The sequence below is a fragment of the Harmonia axyridis genome, chromosome 6 (genome assembly GCF_914767665.1).
Source record: "Harmonia axyridis chromosome 6, icHarAxyr1.1, whole genome shotgun sequence".
Taxonomy (NCBI): Eukaryota; Metazoa; Arthropoda; class Insecta; order Coleoptera; family Coccinellidae; genus Harmonia; species Harmonia axyridis.
In genome coordinates this window covers 8227095-8248195 of record NC_059506.1, presented here as the reverse complement: position 1 = coordinate 8248195, position 21101 = coordinate 8227095, and the positions used below count along the sequence as shown (strand labels likewise).

Here is a 21101-nt window from a genome sequence, read left to right as displayed (position 1 = left end):
CCTGAAGCAAACAATTTTTTAGCGCTCCTGCTGAAAAAGTGACAATAACAATATTACCACCTCCATAACCCCCTCTTCCAAAAAACATCACCTGCTCCAATGAAAATACAGAGCTTTCTACTTCCGATGAAGAATCTAGTAATCTGCTCAAAAAAAATTAAATTCTAGTGAATGAAGAACATTGAACTATTTCAATATAAAATATTTTGCCAGTTTTTTAAGGTTTTTCAATTAAATAAAACAGCTACTTACGCTGTAGGTATCTTGATTTATTCCTGGATTTCTACGACGCGGATGAACAATGCGTAAGTAATATCTGATATTCACTTTCACAATATACAGCGTACGTATAAAGCTTCGAAAACTAAATGGGATTTAAAACATGTGTTCCGCTGATAGTGTTGTTTTTCGTCTTTGTGAAATACATTTCATTCCTCTTTCAATTAGGGCAATAGGCAATGCTGCTTATATTGATTGGGTTGCCATGTGTTATTTATTGAACAGGCGGCTTGGGAAAGACGGTTTGGAGATTTTTATTGCAGGGATTGTTGATAAACTCTGCGGAGCGGATCAACCTCATGTTGTTTTTAAAAATCTAGACCATATTTTTTCAGAGATATGAAAAGGCGGCCACAAACTGGACTTAATTCTCGCCCCTCGAATAGAGGCGCCTGAAACAGTCGCTTCACTGTTTCACCCCTAACGCCGGCCCTGAGTTTTTGTAATTGCATAAGTTCCTCTTTCGGAGAGTCAAAGAAATGACAAGATGCAAGAAAAAACAAAAACTCTGGTTTTCGTAGGGGTCGACTTCATGGATAGAAAACGCAGCATTTATTTGTTTTTTTTTGTTTTTCATTTGTAGATTCCAAGAAAAAAGATTCAAATGGACAAATTTTTTAAATATTTTAATTATATCTTTTATTATGCCTACTTGTAAAGGGTGTTTTTTAAAGAGCTATAGAACAACTTTAAATTGCAATGAAACAACGATGGATTATTCGATTGACATGAATTTTATTCATCCGCAAGATAATCTTGTGGCATTACATTTTAAATGTGATTTCAGGCACATGACCGCCACGGCTGGCTCGGATGTATTCCAATCTGGACTTCCAATTTTCGATGACTTTTTCCAACATTTGTGGCCGTATATCGGCAATAACACGGCGAATGTTGTCTTCCAAATGGTCAAGGGTTTGTCGCTTATCCGCATAGACCAATGACTTTACATAGCCCCACAGAAAGTAGTCTAGCGGTGTTAAATCACCAAATCAAGATCTTGGAGGCCAATTCACAGGTCCAAAATATGAAATTAGGCGGTCACCAAACAAGTCTTTCAATAAATCGATTGTGGCACGAGCTGTGTGACATGTTGCGCCGTCTTGTTGGAACCACAGTTCGTGATATCATGGTTGTTGAATTCAGGAATGAAAAAGTTAGTAATCATGGCTCTATAGTCTTGACCGATCACCATTGACTGTAACATTCTGGCCATCATCGTTTTTGAAGAAGTACGGACCAATGATTCCACCAGCCCATAAAGCGCACCAAACAGTCGTTTTTCTGGATGTAACGGTGTTTCGACATACACTTGAGGATTAGCTTCACTCCAAATGCGGCAGTTTTGTTTGTTGACGTAACCATTCAACCAGAAGTGCGCTTCATCGCTAATCAAAATAAAATGGACGTAGTGCGCGATACGTATTCCGCACAGAACCATTATTTTCGAAATAAAATTGCACTATTTGCAAGCGTTGTTCAGGCATGAGTCTATTCATGATGAATTGCCCAACCAAATTGAGAATAAATCACTTGACAGCTGTCAAATCGGTCGCCATCTTGAACAGTAATGCCAACTTAAAGTTATATACCTTGAAAAAAAACACCTGTTATAACGTTATAAACATGAATTTTTTTGTATAGCTTGACATATACCTAATTCTTCAACTAAATACAAAATATCATATCTTTAGCAAACAGTAGTTTCAAAATTATCAGAGAAATTAAATTTCAATTGTCTATATCCTCGAAAGTATACAGGGTGTTCTACAAGCTCTATGGCAAACTTTGATAGATGACAGATGTGCTCATTCTGAATAGTTTTCTATTCGTTTCTGTTTAAAAATTACGAGAATTTGATATAATTCGATTTCATTCTTTAATTTATTGAAAGGTGGCAGACTAACGAAAATACCAGTTGATGTGACAAGTAGAATTTTGTCGATGATTACTTATAGGGCTGGCGTTAAGGCGGCCACTCACGAGGCTCCCATAGTCGAGCGTTCGGATAATTTAACAATCAGACAGCTCGGGACACGGCCGCACGACTGTAAATTAGAGAATGAACTTGACTGCCCGACTGGAATCTCTTCGACGCCTGCTTCCAAACGCTCGAAAAAACGCCTCGTGGGTGGCGGGCATTAGGGGTGAAATAGCGAAGCGACCATTTCAGGCGCCTCTATTTGAGGGGCGGCAATTCGGCCCAGTTTTCTTGCCCCCTTTTATATTTCATCCTTGATTCTTGAAAACAACATAAGGTTGTTCCGCTCAGTGCTTTCGTCACCATTACCAGTAATAAAAATCTCCAAACAGCCCTTACCGAACCTCCTTATAATAAATAGCACATGGCAGTCCAACCAATGTCCACCTAATTCCTTATTACACCATTGATAGTGGGATAAAATTCACACTAATGAAAAACAATAGTATCTTCGCTTTCGAATTATTCGGAAGCCGATGTTTAGACATTCAACATATGGAATAATTCCTACGATTTTGCATTCGAAACTAGTTACTGTTAAATGTTTTCAACGGAACACATGTTTGTAATCTCAATTAGTTTCCGAAGCAATATTTTTCATTCATTCAATAGAATTCAATTTTTTTACACATCGGAAGAAGAAATTCTGATGTATCATCATCGGAACATTTGCTATTTTTTGGGGTGGTTATATTGGAGGTCATGTTGTTATGCTTTTTCTTTTTCTGCAGGGGCGCCGAAAAATTATTCGCTTCAGGCGCCAAAATTACTCGCGCCGGCCCTGGTTAGTTCATCAACATGAACAGAATACTAGATTTATTTAATTTGTATTGACATCTGACGAGACTTGTTTCACTAAGTACGGTATCAACAGCAATCATAATGAACATATATATAGATATATGCGTAGTGCAGAATTCATAAGCCATTAGTCGATTTTCAGCAGCATTTTGGTGTCAACGTTTGGGGTGGGATTTTCAACGAATGATTTGATGCCAGATGATAAATTATCGTTTAAAAGCAAATTTATATAAAACATTTTTTAAGTACACCCTTTTTGACCTCATTGATACATTGATTATATTGAGCATCATACTGTTGGAAATATGTTATGTCAGCATGATGGTCCACCACCATACAGAGGAAGATAAAGAAGCTGTTTGGTTAAATGAAAATTTCTCGAATAAATGGATAGATCAAAGGGCACTAATGCTCATTCACTGGATCTCAATTCGGTAGATTTTCATTTATGGGGACATATGTTTATCATGTTGAAATCACATCTTATCAACTGTTACCTACTTGATATTATTCAAGATGCAGCAAACCAAATGGGGAACAACCCAAATATCTGATCCACCGAAAACGGAATCTTCAGTTCATCGATGTGAAGCTTGCGTTCAAGCCAAAGGTGAAAATTTGAAACAATTTTCATTGTTTAGTAAGGTTTATTCAATGTTAAAAGTTCATACATATTTCTGACTCTAAAAAAATATATATTTTTTTAATTCTTCTACAACTTCCGAAACGAATCGGACCTATCTATAGGTTCATAAGAGAAACAAAAATGTACAGAATGAATGCAGTATCTGTTGAAGATAAATAACCCCGTCATTCGAGTTCCTAGCCTACCCTGAAATTTATACTCTCTAGGTTTTTCGTTCTAATTATCGTGTTGAAGTGACTTTGTCTGCCCGAGTATACCTTCGCACCTTCTTTTTTTGGGCTTCGTCCGTACTAGCAGGGGAGTGTGTAGTGACTCTGTCTGTGCATTCCCGAGAGATGGAGTTATGAGCTTCGAGTCATATTCTAATGCGGCTCCGGCGGGTATATAAAACCCGACATGAAGGCAAAGTCACTCTTCCACGATAGAGAAAGAAAGTGCGTTAGGCAGAGATCACTGGGTTGCCTAAAGATTCCACCAGTGATCTCGGGATGAAACAACGCAATCCCCAGAGAGAGGGCGCACCTTCAAAATTTAGCTCGAGAACTACGCGCCAAAGTGTAAACAGCAGGATGGGCATAATTGAATTTGACTTGGAATTCTTCATCAATACATCAAATCTATTCGTTTGTATCCAATATCAAATGTATATTCGAAAAATGCAGATATGGTGACAAAATGGTATAGCTCCCTGTTCAAGGATCGAGTGTTAAAAATAATAAGTAGTGAAAATTTGCTTTTACTAATTATACTAGAATTTGTTGTCTCAATAAGGAACAGAGTACGTAATTCTTCTGTTGAAATGTTTTCCGACTATAGACTTTTTTATGAATAAAGAATAAATGTATGCCTTTCTGTGCTCCTTCAACTCCGACAGAAGAGACGATATTTTGAATTTTCAAATGATCCTAGATTTTTAAAGTTTTTAATACGTAGAAATAATTCAGAAACTCATTTCTAATTATGTCCTCCAATACCGATAATGACGTAGAATTGCTGCAAGTATGGCTAGAAGATATGACCAAGAATTTACAACAATATAAAGAACCAATTTTAGATGAAGAAGTCGTAAAGGTTTTGAAAATAGCTTGTGATACTTTCAAACAAGATGTACATGTATTCGTCAGCTCCATTGAGATATTAGAAGAATACATACGGCGGAAAGACAAGAATTATGATGAAATTTTAATTCTTGCAACAAGTATCTTCATAAGCAGTAAATTTACAGGAGAACAAATTGATCTGAAAGCCAAATACATTGTCAAGTTTCTCCATAGACTTACAAATGTTGAATATAATTTCAGAGAGGTAGTGGCTGCAGAAGTCGATATCTTGAGGATTTTAGATGGATCTTTACCAATGTCAACAATCGTTGATGACATTAATACTATAATTGAACTACATGTAAGAGAAATTAGGCTGAAAGCAAACATAAGACCTCTCAGCCTGGAAATAGTTCAACTACTGTATATTTGCAGGAAGACATGGTTTCATGAACTCAAAAATATATACAGTCAGAATGAAGAATCATTTTTAGTTTTGAAATTCCTGATAGGTTGTAGACTTTACTTACCTGTTGTCATTTTGATAACTTGCTTGCATTTAACTAATTATAAATATATTTTAGATATAGGATCTATCATAAATGATATGACAAATTTAACTAAGATACACCATGATCATTTACGTGTTTGTGCTGGGATCATGATTAATTTAGTTAAAAGTAACTCAAACTGAAATTCATAACATTTATCAATTATTGGATTCATAGAGAGATTATATAATGATTTTAAAGAAGTATCGACTCAAAACAGAAATTATAGATGTGGCCCATTTCTTTAAAACAGCAAAATTAACCAAATAATTGTAATAGAAACGAATGCAATCAATCACAAACTAACAGCTTTATACTTACTTGCTAGAGTCAATTAACTGATACATTTTACCAGTTTCTATTGTGTTTTAATATCTTAACGATTTTCCTTTTTCACTTCAAGTCAAAAACATGAAATGTCTTTATTTATGCTGTTACTTCAACAATAATATCTCATCTTTCTCTCTTACTTTTCTATTTAAATATATCACCTGTATGGATTTTGACGATCTTTGTTATTGGTCTAACCACTATAACTATATGTTAATAACTATTTAAACTGTCAAAAAAGTTATCTCATCATGCAATAAAATATTGATTTCCCACTTGCTCTAATATTTAGTATGTCTAATAAATATATTATATGGGTATCGCTTTAACAAATGATTGAGAAGACATTAGAAACTCTGAAACAGTTATTTATAATACAAGTGCTGAAGGCATTAATATTCTTCCACGAGTATTTGAATGAGCCATCTGTTATACATTATTTCTTCAAATTCACTGAATTTTCATTAAGATAAATATATTTTCATAAATCGTTTATAAAAGATAAATTCGTGACAGGAGGGTTTGGAGTACCAACATATAATAATGAAATTTAACCGTGAAATCTGTGGAAACTGAGATTTTCCGCACGGTCTTTTTTTACAAGGTATGTCAGAATGAATGGATTTGCCACAGAATTAGAGAAAATATTATTGAATTTCTTCATCTAGTGAAAAATTCCATTTGAATTCATAAGAAAGAAAACACAAGTTTGAATATCTTATTTTATATGATTTCAAACCCATTTTACAATATAATAATTCTTCTTTCCTACCCTCAACAAAGAGGTATTATTGGGTAACCTATGTATGTCATTGTTTAGAACTTCATTCGGATTTTTTGATTTTTGATGATTAATCGAAAAACCTCCAGCTGATATTATCCTAACTGCGTCCTCTGAAAAACATTAAAACATGTATTATGGCATCTGATAGACTTTGTAAGAAGATAATTCAAAATTAATGGAGAGTTAATCTACCTATGAAGGGTGTTTGGTGTTATTATTTGAAGGCTTCATATTAAATGTTATTTGCGACAAATTGAATCCAATCAACTAAGGGTCAAAAGTGGATGATATCAGAGCTATAACGGTTTTTTTTCAATTTTTTGTTTTGGAGAAGAATTAATTGAGTAATAGTTATTTATAATACAAGTGCAGAAGGCATTGATATTCTTCCACGAGTTCAAAATTCAAAAACGAGCCACGAAGTGGCGAGTTTTGGAATGAACGAGTGGTAGAATGAGCCTTCTGTACGAGTATTATACATTATTTTCTCTAATTCATTGCATTTTCATTGAAATTAATGAAATATTTCCATAAATATAATTTAGTGATTTTTGTATTGAAAAATGTTGGTTGGCAGAACTGATTTCTTTGAGGCAATTTGATGACTTGACAGATAAAGCCGTAGCGGAAAGTTCGGAGTGCCAACATGGAATAATAAAATATAACCATGAAAACTGTGCGTTTCTGATATATTCTCGCACGATTTTGTTCTACAAGATGTGGAAGAATGAACGGAATAACCACAGAATTAGAGAAAAACTATTATACCATGAAAATTCAAGTGATGCTTTTTTGAAAGCTGAAAAATGAGGGTTCACTTAAGAAAAAAGTACGGTCTCCCAAAACTGATACAATCTCTGAAAAAGAAGTTGTTAAATGACCTTAATTTTTTTTTGGAAAATTTCTTTGAATCAGGTGTGTATTACTTGAAAAAGCTCCAGGGAACTTGGCGTTCAAATTAGGTACATCTATTTTTTGTTTCATTAGCTTTCTGAAAAAGTACATGGGTTGTTTAATAAGTATTCCAGTTGGATAAGAGAGGACATTGCTACTAGCCTTAATTTTTTCTTTGTTATGTTGGTACACTCTTCATATGAACTTGTGTGGAGTTTCATTTCAATATGCCAATTCATTATTTGTTTAAAAGTCGTTTAGTACATTTTTGAGTACATAACTTTGAATCACACTCTTTACTCCTTTCATTGATTTTTTATACCTTTTAGGAAAGCCAATGAAACATGAAATTGATGTAAGTAATTTGCAATTTAAGTTCCATGGAGGTTTTTCGAGTAACTCACAAATGATTCAAAGAAAATTTTCAAAAAAGTTCTGGCCACTTGACAATTATTTCTAAGAAGGTATAAGTTTTGGGCAACCATTCTCATTTTCAAAAAAATCATCATTTTTTAGTTTTCAAGAAAGCATTAATTGAATTTTCACAATCCATAGATTTCACATAATTAATTATTTTCCTAAACAAATCAGAGATTTTTAAAAAAATCAAAAAACTGCCTTAGCTCAGTAACCATCCACTTTTGAGCCCTAGTTGACTGGACTAAATTTGTTGCAAATGACCTCTAGTATGTTCCCTTCAAAGAATTATATCAAATTTCATAATATCCTGTATATGATTAATTACTTTTACTAGTTATACAATGAAGTTTACCATCTGAGTTAGTGACGATTGTAAAAGAACAGATTCCAACAAAAATTTATACAAACTGTGAGCCCTTCCGAAATGAATTTTTTGTATTTCATTCTTTCAAGATAAAACATTTAAAGAAAATAATTGCAATTACCGATTCTTGGAAAACATTGAGCTTTCATTGCTATATCCAAAATAGTTTGTCCTGGTTCTGGTAATATGTGAACTATTGCAGAGCCCTGGAATATTTCTGCAATTTGCTCTACTTTAAGGGATCCCAATGCAGCAACACTACCTTCATAAAGTGCTTTTGTTGTTGTTTTCGCTGAATTTAATCCTAAAAATTTATTTTAACATAATGTTAATGAAATTTCATAAAAAGTTCTGTACCTTCTTTTCCATGGACCAAAAGTGTAACCTGCTTTGCTAAAGTCTTCTGAGGTATTCTCATTTCAGGTTTTTCCATATGTTGTCTCATAAGGTCCTTAATTTCGCCAAGTGTTAGAAAAGTGAATAGTTTAAGCATTTTCTCTACTTCTGCATCAGTCTGTCTCATCCAAAATTGATAAAATGTAAATGGTGACGTTTTCTCAGGAGACAACCACACAGCATTTCCGGCAGATTTTCCAAATTTATCACCCATTTCAGAAGTTATTATTGGTAAAGTGAAACCTACAACCAATATTTTTCATTCTATTAGATGTTGAATTATGTACAAATAGATCGTTTTGAAGGACTCGAGCATTTTCAAAAATGAATTGTATCTAGAGGTTAGTGCCAAAAAATAAATCTTTGAAATCTTACCATATACAGGTTTGCGAGATACTTTACTGATCAGTTCATGGCCTGACTTAATATTTCCCATTTGATCACTACCTCCAACCTTTAGAAAGATATTTAAAATCATTACATCAATTCAATATACACTGCGCAAAAAAATTAACGCACATTCTGAAAATCTCAATTTTAATGAAAGTTAACTCTACATTGACTTTATAACTTATTTTTTATGTTCTCTCGGGAAGGTTTTGAACGAAACAAGACACATTAAATGGAAGAGAAATTCAGGATTTCACCGAATCTTATGTGAAAGAAGAGAAATAAACAATTTTCAAAATACTGAAATGCTGATAAGTGATTTAATACTTGGTAATGAGTGATCTTAAAATATTCTGATCTAATCCTTCCCAGATTTCTCTGAGTTGGATTCCTAAGTCATTAAGAGTAGCTGGATGATTTTCTGAACTTCTCAGCCTTTTATTGAGGTTGTCCCAAACCTGCTCAATCGGATTGAGATCTGGACTTCTTGCTGGCCATTCCATCTGAGAGACTTCAACCTCTTCAAGGTACTCGTGAACGATGCGCGCACGATGGGGACCTGCATCGTCCATAAAAATGAAATTTTCACCAATGTATGGGGCAAATGGCACTACCTGCTCTTCAAGAATGTTCCTTATATACCTATCAGCATTCATAGCTCCATTATCAACGACCACTAGGTCTGTGCGAGCAGTCAAAGATATTCCACCCCATACCATAATCGATCCTCCTCCGAAACCAGTAGTATTCAGGAAATTTTACTGAGCATATCTTTCATGCATACGTCTATATACAAGGGAACGTCGATCACAATGGTAGAGGCAGAATCTAGACTCATCTGTGAAGAGAACTCTTTCCCAATCAGCCTCTTCCCAATGGTTATCTCTCTCTCTAGTCGTTCCATCATTGCTGATGATCGTGATTCCCTCCTATACGCTCGGTCAGTTGTTTCCACCTCGCTCTATCCTCTGCATCTCGAAGAGCCTGAAAGAATGGGCGGGTCGTACTTTGTTGAACTTGGTCGGTCCATCTAGTCGGTGATCTACCTCTCGCTCTCTTACCCGGAACATTTCCCGACACAATTAGTTTCTCCAGGTTGTCTCCATCTCGGCGGGCTATATGACCGAAAAACTGAAGAACGCGCTGCAAGCAGATGGACGATAGTCTGGTTCTTATCTTCAACTCACTTAAAACAGAAACGTTAGTGCGATGAGCTGTCCAAGGTATTCGCAGCATTCGCCTCCAACACCACAATTCAAACGCGTCAATTTTCTGACGTTCAGACGACCGCAGAGTCCAGGTTTCAGCACCATACAGGAAGACAGAGAAGACAAGAGCTCTAACAAGTCTCACCTTTACACTCTTAGAAATCGAGCGGTCTCTCCATACTTTAGTTAACCGGGTCATGGCGCTCTTTGCCATGATTATGCGCCTTCGTACTTCCGCTTCGCAGTTTCCATCACTAGTTATGGAAGAACCCAAGTAATTGAAACTGTCTACCAGGTCATATTGGCTCAGAAGGCCCGTCAACCGTAACGTGCCGAATCTATCGACTATCATTATTTTAGTCTTTATTTTATTTATTTTCAAACCGACATTGTTGCTCTCACATTCCACCCGTCTGAGAAGTTCCACCATCTCTTCTTCCGTCGCCGCTATGAGGGTGGTATCGTCAGCAAATCTTAAGTTGGTGATTTTTTTCCCGGCAATCGTTATGCCTCCAGACCATTCATCCAAGGACCTTCTCATCACAAATTCACCATATATATTGAAAAGGTCTGGCGATAAAACACAACCCTGTCTGACTCCCCGTTCCGTTCTAAACCGTTTCGAGAACTTCTGGCTCAAACGAACAGTTGCCTCATTTGATTCATAGAGATTTTTAATGAGGGATACCAGATGAACAGGGGCTCCCATATGTACCAGGATTGTCCAAAGTTTGGCCCAGTTCACACAGTCGAACGCCTTTTGATAATCGACGAAACATATTATCATGGGTACTTGGTATTCTCTAGATTTTTCGATCAGCTGTCTGATATTCAGTATTTGTTCCCTAGTACCTTTTCCTTTTACAAAACCTGCCTGCTCTTGGGGTATTTGGCAGTCCAAATATGCTTTCAGTCTTGTTTTCAAGATTTTCAAAAGGACTTTGCTGGCGTGAGATACAAGTGACAGTGTTCGGTAGTTCTCGCACTTTGTAGTTGATCCTTTTTTGTGTAATGGAACGTATATTGACGTACACCAGTCGGTTGGCCATTTTCCCGTGCTCCATATAGCCGTACAGATTGAGTGGAATATTCGTACACCCTTTTCGCCCAACATTTGAAAGAGTTCGCCTGGTACGGTATCGATTCCTGGGGATTTATTCTTCTTCAATGATCGAATGGCTTCTTGTACTTCAGATAGTAGTATCGCTGGCTCTCTGGGATAGCTACATGGCCATGAAATTTCTGGTGGGTCCTGCCTGCTCTTGTACAGATCTGCACAGTAAATCCTCCATGTTTCCAATATTTCATCCATATCAGTCTTCAGATTTCCCCCAGCATCCAGAATGGACCAGTTCTGCGGTCTGAATTCTCTTGTCAGCAGTTTTATTTTGTTGAATAATTCCCTAGGCTCATTTCTGATCCCATGCCTCTCTATTTCCTCACATATACCAGCTATGTACTCCTCTTTGTCCTTGCGACATTGTCTTTGGACTTCCCTCGACAGCTTCCTATAGGCATGGTCTGCATCAGCCTTGCGCTTCACATCTTTCCTGCGTTGAATTAAATCCCATGAGTGATCAGTAATCCATGGTTTGCGCTTTGTGTTGTTTGGTGGTGTATGTTTTTTTGCTGTCTCAACCATTATGCTCTTCAAGTATTCCCAACCTTTTTCAGGATCGCTCTCTACCTGATCTAGGCAGAGTTTACTTTCTATGTCCAGCCTAAAATCCTGGACTAACCCAATGGTTATACTCTCTCGCAAAATCCAAACGCGCCCTTCGATGGGTTGGGGTAAGAGCTGGGCCTATTGCCGCGACACGAGGCCTTAAATCATATGCTCTGAGGCGATTTCTTATTGTCTGAGTGCTAATTTGCACCCCATGAGTTTGCTCAAGCTGATTTTGAAGGAGGCGAGCGGTTGCAAACCGTTGTCTCAACGAAGAAACTCTCAAGTAACGTTCTTGAATGGCAGTTGTTACAGTGGTCTACCCTGTCCTGGTCTTCGGACATTCATACCTGTCTCCCTGAATCGCTGCAACATTCTGGACACACTTGTATGGGAAACTCCAAACCTTTCATGCTATTCTTGTGTATGTCCACCCTTCGTCTCGCAAAACTACCGCTTGGGCACATTCCTCTTGGGTCAAATTGTGTGTTTTGCGTTGCATAGCGATCGAGTGTAGAAAAACAAACGAAAGAAAAACTATTGATCACTAGAATTGATCGAGAACAACTGATTTCATAATGGAGCCAATACATTCAAAATCTGATAATCTCATCTTTTTTTATTCCTGCTGGGAAAAAACATCTGTATTGAAGAAAAACGTTGAAAGTGGATAACATATGCATGCATAATTCTGATAAAAATAATTATCATTGAGAACACCTTCAGTTGTAGAATAAATTTGAGATTTCCATAATGTGCATTAATTTTTTTGCGCAGTGTAATTTAAAAGGTACATTGAATACATTCATTTTAGAAAGAATAAAACTAACCTGAAAATTACAGTTGAAATTCTCTAATAAATGTAACCAATCATATGCTTGAAACAGTTGGTAACTGAATTCAGTAAAGCTCATTCCCACAGGTGAATTCAGTCTTGTCTGAACACTTGTTCGAGAAAGCATGTTTCCCATTCTTAAATGCCTTCCTGCACCCCCTATCAAGTCAACGACTGACGTTTTACTATACCAATCTTCATTATTTAAGATTCTGAAAAGCAAGTAATATTTCAATTCAAATGAAAACATAGTACAGAATAATTTTGTAACTTTCTTCAGAATAGTCACTATATGAAATATACAATGTAATTATTGAAAATTTATATTATTAATAATAAACAAAACTATGTGTTTATCTTTCTTGGAGCATAATTAATTGTCAGTATGTATAATAACTTACTTCACTGGAACTAGCTTGTCCTCATTTTCGTTCCAAAAAAGTTTTTCATGATTGTCAAATATTGTTTTTATATTTCTATAAATACCCTTTACATTATCATCTACAAATTTGGTTGCCAAAGGATCTCTGTCCGTTGTTCGTCCACTTGGATCCCCAATTTTTGCTGTTGCACCACCTACCTACATAAAAGTAAATAATTCATCTTTATGCAACACTCTGAATGATGAAAATAAAGATTTCACACAGAGTTCTAAGTGGTATCCTTCATAGAAAGTTACCCCATAATTTTATATGAATTGAGAATTAATGAACTATCCTCCAGTTGATTAACTATAATAGTTCTTCAATACTCAACATATATTACAGATAATCTTTCCTTGTCTAAGAAAGATTGTACAATTATGAAAATTAATTGCAATGCATATAGCATAAAATCAATCTTTTTTTTCTCATTCACGTATTCGCTAAATTTTGAATATATTTCAACGCATACCAAGGCTATTACTCGATGGCCACCCCTTTGCCAATGTATCAAATTATTGATTATAAGTAGATTTCCAACATGTAAGCTATCTGCTGTTGGATCAAATCCCCCATAAACGCATTGGGGTGAAGCATTACACAGATCAACAATAGAATTCCTGCAATAATAGTAAAGTAATATCACCGGGTATTCATAAGAAAAAATGTTGTTCTTACGCTGCGTTATCTGGAAATAAATCGTGAAACATTCCTCTTTCTCTTAGTTTTAAAATATTTCTGGAACTTTTTTTTCGACATTGTGAGAATAATACAACTTTGCATTTTAAAAAATTTCTTGTTAACATTTTCTAAGGTTAACCCATAGAATTTTAGGTTAGTTCATAGAATAATTGAATACATGACAATTAGAAATATTAAATTCCCATAGAAATATAATATAATCAATTTTAATTAATTATACAGGATGGCCATTTGAAAACGAAACAGACGAGATTACAGACGAAATTAAATTTTTTCGATAGAAATGCTCGGACAGTTCGATTTCTGTTTCGAGGGGGACAACTTAAGATGTAGGTATTATTAGTATTCTGTGGATGTAGGTTACGGACGCATAGCGCTTCAACCCTTGCTGCTACAACCCCCACCCCCAATTTTTGAATAGGGAAGATGGGGTGAGTGATACCTCAATTTAAAGGTATTTTGATACTGATTTCAGCACAGTAATTGTTTTTTCATTTTATGCATTGGTTCTCGAAATATTCATGCGTTAGTTAGTTAGGAAGGAAGCCACAGTCATGGTTGTTTTGAAGCTCAAAATGTCGATTTTTCACAAAACACTACAAGTGCCATGAAAACACCACTTCATTTTCAAATACTTAGTTAAGAATATTTCTAGAACTAATGCATAAAATGAAAAAACAATTACTGTGCTGAAATCAGTATAAAAATACCTTTCAAATGAGGTATCACTCACCCCATCTTCCCTATTCAAAATTTGGGGGTGAGGGTTGTAGTAGCAAGGGTTGAAGCGCTATGCGTCCGTAACCTACATCTTAAGTTGTCCCCCTCGAAACAGAAATCGACCTGTCCAAGCATTTCTATCGAAAAACTTTATTTCGTCTGTAATCTCGTCTGTTTCGTTTTCAAATGGCCACCCTGTATAATATTTTTATGCTTATATCGCAGATAAATTCAAATAAATTAGTGACGGTCTTCAATATTTAATGTTATCTCAATATCAAAATAAGGACCACTTCAATTCATTCAAATATTTCAGAAAAATTTAGGCATATTTAGAACCCGAAACAACCCGTTTGCATCATACATAAGTAGATGGTTTGCATGGATTTTTTTTAATCTTTGGAAATTTCATGCTTCAAATTAATTTGTAGTAACTTGGTGTAAGGTTTTAGTTCACATCAATAACATTTCTGAGCAGTTGCAAAGTCCCGGTATGATGATTGATGTGTGTTAGCGAGCTGAGAAATGTGTCAGAATATTTGGCAAACTTGAGAACTAATGGTTTTGAGCAAATGCTTTGCCCTGCTATAGAAATGGCAGAAAATTTGGAAATAACACCTGAATTACAATTTGAGCGTGAAGTACGCATTCTTAAAAAACAAGGTTTTTACAATATGAAGAAAGGGATACACCGATAACTCATTCTTTAAAAAAATCAGGTTGATTTTTTCAATTATTTATTGAACATTTGCGTTAATTCTTTGAATGAACGCTTCCTCCAATTGAAAGAACATGCATAGCTCTTCATTTGACTTCTACTTCATATAGGTATACGACATGAAGGCATTATACAAAATCTTCACAGTTTATAATGCAAAATTGCAATGAACTCTTCGAGTGATTTGAAAATGATATTGAGCCCAGAAATCTCAGCACGGAATTGCTCATTTTGGCCGCACGCTGGAATCCAAAATTACCACCTATCCAGTTGCTGAATTATTTGGAGGCGGGTAATTTATCTGAAAATTATCCTAACATACTTATTGTTCTTCGGATACTAATAGTAATTACAATGCAGTAGCTAGTGGCGGAGAACATTCTGTTTCAAAATTAAAATTTATATAAAATCATCTGTGATGCACCAGGGAAGACTTTCTGGGCTGGCAATAATCTTTATTGAACACGTAATTAGTAGCAAAATTGATTTTGAAGATATTTAGATGATTTTGTTAGAATTAAATCCAGGAAGGTGCAATTATTGTGACTTCAAAGAAATAATAAAAAACTACGGAAATGAAGGAGGCCATGTTATCAATACTTTTTTAGCAGGGGTCCAAAAAATCATTTGCTTCAGGCGCCAAAATTGCTCGCGCCGGCCCTGCCACCAGCAATTCACAATTTAAGTAAATTGTGAATATTTTTTATCTGGTGGTGTGGAATTTACTCGAATTGCGAATATTTTTATTTGGTGGTATTGCTTGTGGTCAAATCCAAAATAACTACGAGAAAGAAAAAATACCAAGGGGACTAAATTTCAGTGCAAGGGATGTGACCAGGGCCGTCGCTAGGGGGTAGGCAGGGTAGGCGGTCGCTTAGGGCGGCATTTCAAGCTTGATCAACTAAAATCACATGTGTAGAAATTCAAAGTACCAAATGAGATTTAATTCAGTCAGCAACAACAGGAAGGAATACCGACAAACTTAAATAACATCAAAAATCATAAAAGGTCCGCATTCCTACATTATACTCATAAATATCCAGATGTGGCGTGATCCCCTTATAGTGCTGTTTACGAGTTATTGTCGCCAATAAAACACATGCACTCCATCAGGCTTGTCGGGGTTCGCTTTAAGTTGCCGAATTTTATTGCCACTTGGGGTTCTGGATTATTTTCTTTCCAATTCCCTAATCAGAATGTTGATGAATGGAATGCAAAATATAAGATAACGATTCCATTTCATCACTTCCAACTGATACTTCTCAAGAAATATAAGAAGTTTCATTATTTCATAAGACATTCCATTATTTTATAATATTCATTCATTTTTCAAATCAAATTAACTAGTGTTGAACGTGGGCGCATTCGAATTAGATAATGGTTCATCCGCATGATCCGATTGTTTTACTCGATAATCTTAAACAAAAAAAAAACTAATTTTCAAGCTTTATCTAAAATCGAAACTGAGCTAGGAACCTTAAACTGCAGGGCTCACTCAAGAGGGGCGGCAAATAATGGAAGGCGACATTATCTACATTCACTGGAAGAACGAATTGAAATTTTTTTTTTATTTAAACGAATTTCACTGATGATTTTTTTTTATCAATTTTACTAATCTTAAACATCTTTGCATCGTGAATAAACAGTCATCATATCAAAGAAAAATAACGAAGGATCTGAAACCTGAACTCAATTCATATATTTTATCATATATTCTTTAGAATTCAGTTGAACACGTTTATGTTTATTACATTCCACTTATCCTAAATCATCTATTGAATTGAAATTTGAATCTATAAAAATAGAACGGTAGAAACGCTTGAGCAGGCGCTGGACCTCGATTATCCAATATTAATTTTTAGCATTCTGCAGAGTTAGCTTCTGTTAGGGAAGCAAAATGGGTCTTTGTCTAGGGCGGCAAAATGAGACTCTGCCTAGGGCGGCAGTTTGGCTAGCAACGGCCCTGGATGTGACACAGCTCTTTTAGAATAGCTCTCCAATATAAAAATATATTGGAAAACAAGCACACAAATGCAAAATCTTCAGCCTAAGAAACTCGTGAATAATATTTTGTTGAAGAAAAATTTCTGTATCTATATGTGAGCAGAAATCGAAATTGAAATATTAACTTTTGAAAGGATTTCAGTGATTCTGATTGAATCTTGGAAGGCAGGAATAAATGAATATTCAGTAGAATTATCGTAGGTAATTGCACAAGTGCATCAAAATTACCGATAATTTTGCATGACAGCGTGTTGTCATAAAAACTGCATGAGTTCATTTTCATTTTTGGAGAAAGATGAAAATGAACCGAATGCAGTTTTTCAAAGAAAACACGCTGGAATGCGAAATTATCCGGCAATTTTGATGCACGAGTGTAATTCGGGGGAATATGAAAATGACCGAATGCAGTTTTTCAAAGAAAACACGCTGGAATGCGAACTTATCCGGCAATTTTGATGCACGAGTGTAATTCGGGGGAATATTTCCCGAATAAACTGTTACATCACTTGTCAAACTGATTTAGAATGGAATTGCCATAGATTCGACCTGTGTTAGATGCATAGAAACTAAGCATCTATGAACAGAACAATTATCGCAGTGCAGTTTCGCTTCCTACAATGCAATTATCGCTGTAATTTTCGATAATTGTTCTCCAGATACATAGAATTTTTGACAGGAGGGAAATATTCGTAAGTAATATCATAAGGGCATCTAATTTTTCCGAAAAGAATCGAAAAAACACGTTGCTAAGTAATATTTTGACAAGAACCATGAGTGCTGGTGGAAACAAAAATCCGAGTCGAAGACGAGGATTTTTGCACCTGCACGAATGCTTTTTGTCAAAAAATATTACTTTGCAATGTGTTTTTTCGATTTTTTTCACAGGAAAAATTAGATGCCCGAATGGTATTTGACAAGACTATTTCCTGAGTAACAGATTATTCTGCATGCATTACCTATTATACTGATTTCAGCACAGTAATTGTTTTTTCATTTTATGCATTAGTTCTCGAAATATTCTTAACTAAGTATTTGAAAATGAAGTGGTGTTTTCATGGCACTTGTAGTGTTCGACATTTTGAGCTTCAAAACAACCATGACTGTGGCTTCCTTCCTAACTAACTATCGCATGAATATTTTGAGAACTAATGCATATAATGAAAAAACAATTACTGTACTGAAATCAGTATAAAAATACCTTCAAATTGAGGTATCACTCACCCCATCTTCCCTATTCAAAAATTGGGGGTGGGGGTTGTAGCAGCAAGGGTTGAAGCGCTATGCGTCCGTAACCTACATCTTAAGTTGTCCCCCTCGAAACAGAAATCGACCTGTCCGAGCATTTCTATCGAAAAACTTTATTTCGTCTGTAATCTCGTCTGTTTCGTTTTCAAATGGCCACCCTGTATGTTAAAATTTCCGTTGGAGTCCTGCTGGAGTGTTTTCATCCCATAATGAAACCATTGCATTATACTCATCCAATTTCAATGAAGTAGAGCTGCACTTCCTTTTATTTGCACACGTCTGCAAATTCCTTCTTTTCGCATTACGAGCTTTCCTACTAGACTTAAAGATAATGTATTTAAATGGGTCAAAAATTATTTTCCACTTCACAAAATACATTTATGCCTTTTTTTTGCAACGGTGTTCCACATTGTCTTCACAACTAGTTCTTTGTAATTTTCACCGTTTTCCTTCTTCATATTCCACGCCCAATCTTTCAGAATTAGGTTTAGTGGTTCTAAAGTTGTGTTTTCCGTAAGCTCATAGTTCTTTGCTTTGCAGAATGTCATGAACTGTTTCCATATTGAAGTATGAGTTCTGAGGGTATTATACGGTATACTTTTCTCAATCGCCAGATCAATATTAGACGAAGAATCGCATCCAAAGCGACTCATTTTCACGATATAAGCTGACTAACTAGCACTTGACAATAAAATCAGAAAAAATTGTTGAGCGTCGTTTTCTGGTGTCCTTGGAGATTATAATTACGTTTGTTTTCAAAGGTATTGTAATTTTTGGTGACAACAACTGTCAAGTTTTGCCGCGGGTAAACGCGAATAAACTGCTGACAGGTCCTGCCAAACAGTTTTTCCACCTAGAAACCATTTGTAATTCAAAATTGCGCGTTTCTGATTGGTGCAAATTACGACGAGGGAAATAGTCGTTATTAGATCAAATTGACCTTGATTAATAGAAGGAAGTTGACAACAATAAATATCCTCTCATCAACATTGAAAATAAATACAGGTTTGCACAGTTCCATTTTCAATCAACTATAGGTAACCACTTTGTAACTGGCGGCTTTTCATTGAATTCTGAATATTGAGAATTGCGCCTCTCATGGTGATAATAACGTATTATACCTACATACTTATTTGACTTAAATTTGTCGCTTATGCGTTCTTTCCTGTCTTTAGCTCTGTAATAACAATGATTATTTAATGGACTGATTTGAATGAAATCCCACGTACAATAAAAGTGCAGAGATTTTTATCACTCCCAATTGGTATCCACTTAAAAACGAAATATATCGCAGTGTACCTACAGAGTTTTTAATTTAAAATGATCTGATTTGGATTTTGGGTGTGAAACGGAAGTTTGATATAGCTTATTGTAGTAAAATAATTCCATTTGAATGAAGAAAATTTTAATAAATAAATAATAATTTTACCTAGAGTATAAGCATTAACTGACAGAGTTAAGAATGTTCTAAAACAATAACAAGTTGACCTTTGAGCAAATAGCTATATGGAAGTAGTTTCTATGTTAAATCCTTGATAGAATCTTCGAAATGTTATGTTCATCGGGCCATAGGTTGACCCTATAAGCTTAAGATCAGATTCGACTCTTGATAAGCTTACCTTGTAGGAGATGATTGAAAGTCCTACCGCCCAAATTAGACATCTGCAGACATTGAAGAGATTACTCGAATTCACGAAATTGCAGTTGATTTGAGGAATTTGTGGAGAAGCATACAAAACTGAAATTCAAGGCAGAAGCTTACCAATCAAACTACCTCAGATACTTACCTGAACTAATCTAACAGTTTGAATCCTAGATGATCTTAAAGGCCACGTTAACAGGTTGAAAAAGAGCTTATGACGAACCTCTGCAAGTTAGTCGAGGGTAAGACAATAGCACATAATATTTCTTATCAAGTCCACGCCTATAGCTAATTTCTGGACTTTGTTATTCTGTTGCTCTTAAAATAGACTTTCCGCAGTTACAGATTTTGCTAGCGTTTCGAGAAAATCCTTCGCTATTTTTGACTATTAGACATTTTCGTATCTTCTTCACGAATTAGGTATAGTATATTATTGGAATTTAAAATATAGATCGAGGAACCACCAGATGATCTTGTTAGCACGCATCGCAATAAAAAGTTTGTCGTAGAATTACCATAATCGGTTTCACCGGTTAACCGAGAAACTTTTAAATCTGGAAATTTCTTCAGTCAAGATAAGATATAATATGTCAAAAAAACGTAAAGGCGAATTATTCGACTTTTTCTCAAGACCAAACAAGAATTTGTTATCAAGTCTTGTCTCCTATCTGTGGTACGACTCAGTTAATCAATTGGTTTCTAGTATTTCTCTATATTTTATTCCGTCTACAACCTTCACTGGGCACACACTATTCAACATAATTGCAGCAAAAGAAACAAAATCTCTTTATACAACTACGCCAGTTTATTACAAAAAATGTACATCCTGCTTAAAAAAATACAGGACTGGTTTGAAGAAAATGACTTGAAAGAAGAAAAAGAGAAAGAATAGAGAGACCGGATAAAATCACGGTGCTCAATCAAGAGCTAAAACCCGGTCAGTGCATTAAATTCTTAGGGGTATTTATCGATGAGTATCTCAATTGGTCAGAACATAGAATAAGATTAGGTAGAAAGTTGAATTCTATCACTTACATCTTTAAAACATTAAGTGAATATTTAA

At 35.4% G+C, this 21101-nt stretch overlaps 2 protein-coding genes across 2 annotated transcripts; one reads left to right on the top strand and one right to left on the bottom strand.

Moving 5' to 3' along the window:
* Nucleotides 1–4143: 4143 nt before the first annotated feature.
* Nucleotides 4144–5897, top strand: LOC123682141. The gene has a single exon (XM_045620574.1). The coding sequence runs from the start codon at nucleotides 4668–4670 to the stop codon at nucleotides 5439–5441; it is 774 nt and encodes a 257-aa protein (XP_045476530.1). The 5' UTR covers nucleotides 4144–4667; the 3' UTR covers nucleotides 5442–5897.
* A 439-nt stretch (nucleotides 5898–6336) lies between these two features.
* On the bottom strand, nucleotides 6337–13847 carry LOC123682507 (tyrosine--tRNA ligase, mitochondrial). Its single transcript, XM_045621150.1, has 8 exons — nucleotides 13686–13847; nucleotides 13480–13627; nucleotides 12987–13165; nucleotides 12581–12797; nucleotides 8862–8940; nucleotides 8448–8729; nucleotides 8212–8394; nucleotides 6337–6522 (listed from the first exon to the last, which is right to left on the bottom strand). The coding sequence occupies exons 1-8, from the start codon at nucleotides 13811–13813 to the stop codon at nucleotides 6362–6364; spliced, it is 1377 nt and encodes a 458-aa protein (XP_045477106.1). The 5' UTR covers nucleotides 13814–13847; the 3' UTR covers nucleotides 6337–6361.
* Nucleotides 13848–21101: the final 7254 nt, after the last annotated feature.